The sequence below is a fragment of the Acanthopagrus latus genome, chromosome 15 (genome assembly GCF_904848185.1).
Source record: "Acanthopagrus latus isolate v.2019 chromosome 15, fAcaLat1.1, whole genome shotgun sequence".
Classification (NCBI taxonomy): domain Eukaryota; kingdom Metazoa; phylum Chordata; class Actinopteri; order Spariformes; family Sparidae; genus Acanthopagrus; species Acanthopagrus latus.
Window position 1 is genome coordinate 3,769,404 of NC_051053.1, and position 9,274 is coordinate 3,778,677.

The window sequence follows — 9,274 nt, forward strand, 5'->3', positions numbered from 1 at the left end:
AATCTACATCATCAAATGCAGTAAAAGACAAACTATATCGAAGCACTGGCTTCAATCCTGTATAGTTGAGTCATGAGTCTCTTCAGATCTTATAACTGTGCATGAATTACATGAGAGCTTCCAACTTCTAGTTGAAGCTGTGTGTGACCTTCTAACTGAACTCATTTTGCCAAACACTGAAAATAAAATATATTTATGTATAAATAGCAAAGATGAATAATGCTAAGGTTTTCTTAGTCTTATTAAGCAATGAGTGCAAACCACAATCAAACCTACCAACAGGTACCTACATGCTTTCTATTTAATTTTGTACGAAAGTGAATGTTGCTAACCTCTGTCAAGGACTTTCGACCATAACTAGCTTTTATGGCAACTTTGGTTGTAGTTCTTGCACCCAGGGATGCACAAATTAGAATGTCCCTCCCCATATTTTATTTACAATTAATTCATTCCCAAATTGTCAAATACTGACACTGGTAATGGGACAGTAGATCAGATTGGTCACCACCCAAAAGTTTCGATATTTGTGTGTGATGACGTTTCACCATTTTAGTCCGACATAAATATGTTAATAGTGAGAAAACAGTCTACTACAGTGTGGAACATCTACCAAAAGTGTCCAACATTACCAGAATTCTAGTCCCGAAATTAATTAGTCACAAGAACTTTCAAAATGGTCACAGTTATCAAGCGAATTGGCCCTTAACAGGAGGAATGAATAAATTAGGTTAATGAATAAGTGTTCGGTGTAAAAGAGATGTAGGCTTGTCTTTTCAAATGTAATAACATCTCGACGGAAAATACGTACAATAAGTACAGTGCAGTGACAACATCTGAACCTGCTGAGATGATAGATATTAAACTATATTTAATGAGGTGATGTTCATGAAGGTGTTGATAAAGAAACATCACAAAACGGACTCAAATAGCCAACTGTAGATCCCAAACTTTGTCCCCAAATTTTTCAAGTCAAGGACCCCCATAATAGATGCACATTGCACTACAGACCTCCAATTTATGAGGATTTATGTTAAGGAATAACCTTAAGTTAGTCGGTAAACCTCAGCTGTAGATAATTGTAAAGTGCATTATATCCAGTGTTTTGCCTCCTCCTAAAGGACGAAAATAAACACTGCATGGGCTTGTCCATAGACATATAAAGAATAGACGCCTCGTCGAACGCTGCTGCCTGTTGGCGCTGATGAGAATTGGGGCGGCCATCTTGGGGCGGTCACCCGTTCCACTCAGTGTCATCTGTTCAGCAGGCGCGATTAGGTGTCAGCGCATTTAATCAATCGTAACTCTGATATGGAAACTGATTTTTGATTATTATTATTATTTTTTTTTTTTTTTTACACACACACACACACACACATTATAGATACGTTTATATATCAGAGAAAATGAAAAATATATAAATCATGTAGAGTATCAATATGATTCATATATATATAATATAACAATATAATATAATATATATATATAGAGAGAGAGATAGATAGATAGATAGATAGATAGATAGATAGATAGATAGATAGATAGATAGATAGATAGATAGATAGATAGATAGATTTATATATCAGAGAATATGAAAATATATATAAATCATATATAGAGTATCAATATAACTCATATCAGGTCAATGAGTGAGAAATGAGAGAGAGAGAATCATGAGTGACTAAAACAAAACCTGGATAACAAATAGGGACGGGAAGGAAGTGGAATGCCTCTTTCTTCGTTCTTCTTAGTAGCCTACATTCATTCAACTCGGAGTAGAATGACCGCCCCAAGATGGCCGCCGCATTTCTCCCTGCCCGGCAGCCGTTGCGGCGTCTACTCTTTATATGTCTATGGGCTTGTCGCTTGTATCTGCCGCTAGTTGATGATGAAAATTGCGTCATTGGAGCGCGACAAACAACGTTAGAGGGTCACTGAGATCAGTTGGACGAAAGTCGTTGTTTTTCTGAGTTCTCCAGACATGTCTCTTCTGCGGTTTTGTGCTTCAAAAAGCAGACACGGACTTTATGACAATCTAGCTGTGCAGTCCGTCTTTACAGGTTCGTGTGTGTGTGTGTGTGTGTGTGTGTGTGTGTGTGTGTGTGTGTGTGTGTGTGTGTGTGTGTGTTTGTTTGTGTTAGCTAATGCAGCCTCAATAACACCCTGGGGTTTTTCATGTAAACATTCTCGAATCTGGTGATTTAATGTCCAGTTGTTATTAAAAGTAATGTTTTATAATTCGTTTCGATAGTTTCGATATAGGCTTTGACCGCTATCAACGTTGGTTTAGGTTATATCACAGATGAATGTCCTATGTTATGAAAGACTGTGTCCAACGCTTTGCACTGAATCAAGGCTTTATTCTGAAATCCACATTTTATCTGCGGTTTCCGGTGTGTTGTGTTCAGGGCTCTCCCGGGCCGCCAGCAGATCGGCGAATGATGCGGAACCGCTAAAGAAAGCCAAGACACCGCAGGGTCGGTTTGACAACCCCGAGGAGAAGAGTAAAGATGTTCTGCAAAGTGAGAATGATAATGGGTGAAGTGTTACCTGTGTAGACTGCTTGTCACCACCATAAAGGGATGTATATTCTATTTATGTGTGATTATATTATATAGCAATATATTCAAATACACATCTTCACTGAAAATAGTTTCTGTTTCTGCCAAGGTTTTCCCAAAATGTTTTTTTTTTTTGTCCACCATCAATGGCACGTTATCTTTTGTGGTTGATGGATTTAATCCTTTGATCTGGTGTGATTACCTCCAAGTTTTTCATGCAAATGGCAAGAATGGATTCTGACATGGATTTGGATTTCTCCACCTATATGCCTAAATTGGTGAAGGCTCTGTGAGTTACTTTTCAATTGAGACCCATCTAGGATCTTGAACTTCTGCAATATGTATTTTAGACAGCTGAATAAGAGAGCAGGCAGTAGTGGTTTATTCTTTGCAGGCTGAGACCCCCATCATTTTCCTAGATAATACAGCTGTGACAGCAGACCCTTGTGTACAGCCAGCTGAAGTGCATGTGAGACGCAGCACACGCTTGGTACCTCCATATCATCCACTGCTTTTTTTCATATTCCATATGTTGTCACATAGAAAGACGTGGACGCATTGCTTGTCCATTTCACAGTGTTCAGCATCTCCTCAATTGCCTGTTTTGCATGCTCTGCTGTATGAGACCCATGAAACTAGTGCGCATACCAGCATGCTGTAAATCGAAAGTGGAGTCAATGTAATGTAATGCTGAGATGGTTGGGCATACCAAGGATTTAGAAACTCCAGATGAGGAAGAAAACCCTGATCCTCTACCACGGAGATGAGCTGGTTATCCAGAGCAATTGAGCTACCTTCTGTGTAATATTTTATCGTACCAAATGTGTGGTATTAAATGCAGCTCTTTTGTTGCCCCCTTGAGAAACGGTTGAATTGCAGATATTACACATCGCCGCTGGACTGCTTTCTCTTTATAATTTAAGTTATTTTCACACTGCAGACATTTTATCCACAGGTTTGCCAGAGTAACGCTGCATGTGCGTCTGTGTTCTGCCACAAATTGTGCTCTGTCATAGAAAAAAAAAAAACGGCCTTTGGTCCACGTTCAAAATTGCCGACCCCGATCCCGATCCTGCAGATCAGATCGGGACATCTCTATATGTCACATAATTTGCAGAACTGTTGTAATTTCTAAAATGCTTATTTTACCCAAGAATGCTAAGCTCAGTTTTATGGAACAGTATTAGGGCCAAGGGTGTAATAGTTTGGGGGGGGGGGTTTGTAATGCACAAGAAAGAAGTTGAAATGTTGAGAATAAAATTCAAATATGATTTTAATAAAGTTAAAATCTCGAGAATAAAGATATCTCTTCTGGTCCATCAAATCCAGGAAAGGGAGCGACTGACAGCCATGTGAGCTGCCTAGGTCTACAGTCTCTGCCATTATGACATCCTTGGAGTGAAACATTCCTCGTCTTAACACTGTCAACCACACTGTGTTCATGAGCTCAAAGAGAAATCATTTAGTTGTTACTGAAGCTGATTGTGAAGTACAATTTCACCAATTCATCTACTCAAGACAATTTTACTTTATTCACATAATTGTGAAGTGAAAATCTGCCATTTTTTTCACATCCCTGGCATTAACACTCTTCCATATACAGTATTAGTCGAAATGTCAAGAGTAAAGTTGAATTGTTGAGAATTAAATTGACATCTCAAGATTACATTTGACCTTTTGAGATTACAAGAAACAGTGAAATGAAGAAATGATTATTTGTAACTGTTAGGTAGTTTGCTGTATTAGGACTTTTAAGGCATTGCTACACTACACACAGAATGTTACACTTCAATTATGTAGAATGACAGAGGCCATAGACAGTCGCTCCTCTAACTGGATTTGATAGACCAGAAGAGTGGGCTTAATTCTCCACATTTTGACTTTATTCACACAATTGTATTTTCAACTTGCATAATGCATTAAAATGCATAATGAAGAAAAAAAATGTCATTTAATTTGTGGAAAACAAAAATAGATTAATGGTCTTCCATACTGATACTCTTCAGAATGTCATTGATTTCCCCCAGTTTATCATGTAGCCTGATAAAAGAGAGGAGTCAAATAATGGTAGTCTATGAGGTACCGCCTTGGGGTGGTCCAATGAACAATGCCATCATCTATAGTCCACGGCTGACAGCCATCTACTATTAATCCCTGACCATCGTAATATCATGATTCAAAAGGCTCCCCAGAAGGGAGCACAATTAAGTGACGAGTGGCCTCAGAGTTGCTATAAGGCAAGAGCCGTTGCTGTTTGTGATATGTTGAGAGAGGAAATAAAAAAAAGTATGTTGCTGCTTAGTGCACTATAAGTCTCTATGTGTGGTTTAATATCTTATTATTAAACCAGCTCAGGCTTTGATGAACCTGAGACACTTAAATTAATGGCAGCAGTGTTTCTATGCTTGGGCTGCTGTGTCCCTCACTCATGCCATTTTTATACACAGTTCTCTCAGCTTCCTTGGCTAGTTGGCCAATGTTGTTTTTATGCATATGAGGCTGAACAAAGCTAAGTTATGGACATGTGGTAGGGAGACGATGACACTTTTAACCTGGCACAGAGTATGTCTGTGAGATGGTTTCCTCTGCAGTGTGCCACACTTAGAGATTCATGGCAGAGCAATGGTGGGAAACAGTGGCAGTTACAGTGGTGAACGAATGGGCAACTGCTGCCTTATGACAACACTGAGGGGACACGTTGCCTCAAACGCATAAATAACGATGTCATCATCCATCATGATGGAAACACCGTCACCTGCCAGTTCAGACATCACCCAACCCTAGTACTGCTTTTTTTTATGGATTTGTGTTAACAAAATGTCATCTGCACCAGTGGTAATTTGTGTTCTGTGTTTCCTGCCAGTTTTCCCTTATTATATTTATTATTTATTATTTATTTATTTCTGGTGGCAGCAGCTAGTGACTCATTTCCAATGGGAAAATAAGTGGGCTCAAGGGACACCCCTGTCTTGTAGCCCAAAAGAGGGGAAAATTCAAACATCTTTCCATTTGATAGCACTAAGGCCCTGTGGTTACAATACAGCAGCTCAATCCAGTTTATAACAAACTGGCCTAAACCAAACCTGTCCAGCACCTGAAACAGGTGCCCCCGTTAAACAATTTCTTGGTGTCGAGAGAAAGCGTTCTTAGGTTCGGTGCTATTCCTCGTCTACCTTCCTTAATAAAAACTGCTTGGTCTGGGTGAATAAGACTAGGCAAGTGCCCGCACATCCCACTCCCCAGTTTCTTTTTGTCCTTCCTCTGGTTAGCAAAAGTGTCTTTCAATTGACTGGGCAGGTTAGTGTTCAGTACACTCTGAAGTGGTTGAATTGGTTTAGAGAAATAACGTTCCCCGTGCTTCAGAAAGGCAGCATGGCAAAAATGTTGCACCACGTAATGATTAGCGAGTAACTCTGTCCACCGCGATGTGAGGAATAGTGACTTGGCACACGTCTTTGTAATTTAGTGATATCGATCAGAAATACCGTGGTTCCAAGCCTGCTCGTGCACATCAGGCTTTAATTTTGAAATAATTTTTGGGTTTGGTTGTTATGTATGCGCTGTTTCAAGGTCTCTGATTTAATTCACATAAGCTATTAATAGCCTGTTTTTTTTTTTTTCAAATATGAAGAATGTTGTATTGATCAACCCCTCAAGCAGGTTTTGAACCACTTGGATTAGAAATTGAACCTTCATTTACTTCCCAATATTTGAGAATTATTATTTATTTTTTTTTATATCACAGGATTTTTCATTGCAAAGTATTGAAGTATTAAGTCTCCAATGGCTACTGGGGTCTCTAGGGTCTCTCTGGAAATAAATTATCCAGGTATATCAGAATGCCCTTTGTTTTTTCTGGCTGAAATCTCCAACCTTGTCAGGTGAACTAGAGGGACATTATTACGCCTGCCAGCATCCTCAAGAAGGTGCAAGATTGTTTTCACTGCCATTTGTGTATGCAACTTCTCTGCTGTAGACTTGACAGCATCCAGCCTTGCATTCTGATGTATCGTGTAATAAATAATAACAAATGACAACCCACTGTGGAGGATGCCACCGATTGTCATGACCACATTGGCAGGTGTGAAGCTGTCAGTTTGATCGATGTAAATATAAATACTATGGTGACACCTGTGCATAATGCAGTATGATGGTTGCTTGCCGACTTTCACTGTTCTAACCTCAACTTCACCCACAAACACCTGTTTTTCTGTGCCAGGAAAAAAAAATGGTTTTCTTCATTTTTCACTTGGTTGTGGCCATGATTTACTGTAAGGAACCATTGATCAGCGGCCCGCGTCTATGCATTAATATTCATAACACGATTTGCATGGATCATTTATGGTTGAATGTGGGTGTGGAAATTGCACAATGTTCGGCACAGGCTTAATAAATCTGAATATGTTTTGGTATTAGAAAATGTCCTCGTTTGTACATGTAAAGTGTGGATTCTCTGCAAAATTTTATAAAGGGGACCACTGGTCTCATTCTCTCGGTCCGCTGTTCTGTTTTTAGAGCATATCATGTGAAAGTACTTTTCTACGACTCACTGTCCAAATGGCACTAAATTCAGTACTCTCTCTTGGGTATGAAGTGTGAGGTAGATAGACGAACGGTACTTGAGATATGCAAACCACAGAAAGAAGAGATTCCTTGCTTTATTGCAGGATGTCCTGCACATTGTTCTTGGAGCTGTGTGTATCTTGGAGAGCAACCAAGCATCAACGCACCACAGGTGGAAACACCATTTTCTTATGCACCCGTCAATTTATAATACATGAATATACAATTCATTGACAGTTCAACGTATAGCCCTCAAAACAATCACAATAGTTTTCTGTGAAGGTTCATTGTTGACATGGAAAACAGCTATTCAACTAAATTTTCACTGACAGTATTGTCCAGAATGTTCAACGACATCACATAACATGGAGTTGGAACATTTGTAGTAATGATGATATGGGACTTCCATTAGCTATGAAAAGATGAGCTGATATGAGAAAGCTAGCAAGCAGACATGGGGTTTTGAAATATTTAAAAGCTCTAAATAGGTCAACATTCTGACCTCAGTGAAGGTACAGGACGTGCTGACTGCAGTATTCCATTGATTGACCTAATATGTTTTAAGGAAAGTTGTGGAAGGGAATCAACCTAACTGAGGCTTTATCTTTCAAACTGAACTGTTGTCTTGTTGTCCCCCAGGATTCCCTGATGATGTGAACCCTGTAACCAAGGAGAAGGGGGGCCCACGGGGTCCTGAGCCCACACGCTATGGAGACTGGGAGCGGAAGGGTCGCTGTGTCGACTTCTAGTTCATTATGGATAAATGGCACCATTCAAATCATTGACTGTTTGTGATGTAGACACAACAGTCTGAGTTTCTGATACAAGATACAAATTGTATTGATGTGCATTTGTTCAAGTGTTCATGCTAAAAAAAAAACTAATTGTTGTCAAAAATCACTATTTGAATCTCTTAAGAAATGCTTTGCCAGTCGATAGTGTTTTGTTGCAGGTGAGATTGAGACATGGTTCTGTCCACAGGTATGAATGTTAAAGATGCATGTTAGAATTCTGCATTAAAATGTCATAAAATGAGTAGACATTTGGGATGTATTTTGTTGAGTTATACTTACATCATCACTAATATTTCCAACAATATTCAAACCCAGAAAAATCGCCAAGCTTACTCAGTGTAACAATGTGCTTCAAGGACAGTTTGAAAACTAAATGTAAATTACTAAATGTAACATAAATATAATTAAATCATTACCCTCCTCTGTGAACATTTGTACCTGGGTCCAGTTAGATAGATTTTCATCAGCAATAGTGGTTAAATGGGTCTTCAACCACCAGTGAATTGTTGCCTGCTGTTACTTACATGAGTTTGAGTGTGATTTGCAGCAGTACTTGCATGACTGGTTATTCACCCCAAACAGCTTTACTTTACTGTACGCTAGCCATAAACTAGTGAGCAATGGCACCTAGTGAGGTTTTTCTCTTTCATATCTGTGTGTTTGAACTCTTTGAACTTTGCTGCAGTAATGAAGCTAAATTCACTTTTTGATCCCATAAGTTAAAAGGTTATCTCTGAGTTCTCCTTCTGGCAGTACTTCCAAGAAGGTCTGCACCTAATTCTTCTTCAGAGCGAGTAGCTGAGTGGTAGCAATGGCCCCTCTGCCTGATGGAAATCTGATGATCAAGGGTTATTAAATGAATTGATCATTCACAACAGTAAGAACCAGCAGCAGATTAAAGTATTTCACAATGATCTAAATCTGCTGTTTATTAAAATTACATGTTCTGATCATTCAAGAGTTGAGCTATGATAATAGTGGGAGAATCCTGGAAATACAATAGCTTGGAAAAACACTGATGCCTCTTTAAATGCAGTGTAACATCCTTATTTCAAATGCAGTAAAATGTGTCCTCAGTCATTTCAAATGATTTGAAATGTGTTTCCAAAGTAAGAGACAAATCTTTTATTGATGGGTTGTACTTTCCAGTCATTTGGTGTGTACTGAAGCATATGGCAGCTACACCTGGAAAAAACAAAACACTATTACGTTATAACTTGACAAATGTAATGTGAAATATTTGACGTTAAACATGATTATTTGCACCATAAAAAAAGTCACAGACTAATATTTTGCTGGACAACCTTAAGCTTTGATTACGACAGGCATTCACTGTGGCACCGTTTTGATAAGCTTTTG

General features: G+C 38.9%; 1 protein-coding gene across 1 annotated transcript; it reads left to right on the forward strand.

Annotated features, from left to right (window-relative positions):
- Nucleotides 1-1,892: 1,892 nt before the first annotated feature.
- Nucleotides 1,893-8,161, forward strand: sdhaf4 (succinate dehydrogenase complex assembly factor 4). The gene is made up of 3 exons (XM_037124966.1): nucleotides 1,893-2,057; nucleotides 2,406-2,519; nucleotides 7,761-8,161. The coding sequence occupies exons 1-3, from the start codon at nucleotides 1,979-1,981 to the stop codon at nucleotides 7,868-7,870; spliced, it is 303 nt and encodes a 100-aa protein (XP_036980861.1). The 5' UTR covers nucleotides 1,893-1,978; the 3' UTR covers nucleotides 7,871-8,161.
- The last annotated feature ends 1,113 nt before the right edge of the window (nucleotides 8,162-9,274 follow it).

What these genes read in the sequence shown, in the direction of transcription:
- sdhaf4 (XM_037124966.1), top strand. Translation starts at nt 1,979, where the DNA reads ATGTCTCTTCTGCGGTTTTGTGCTTCAAAAAGCAGACACGGACTTTAT. An exon ending in TGTGCAGTCCGTCTTTACAG is followed by an intron (nt 2,058 to 2,405) that starts GTTCGTGTGTGT and finishes TGTTGTGTTCAG; the next exon opens with GGCTCTCCCGGGCCGCCAGC. An exon ending in GAGTAAAGATGTTCTGCAAA is followed by an intron (nt 2,520 to 7,760) that starts GTGAGAATGATA and finishes GTTGTCCCCCAG; the next exon opens with GATTCCCTGATGATGTGAAC.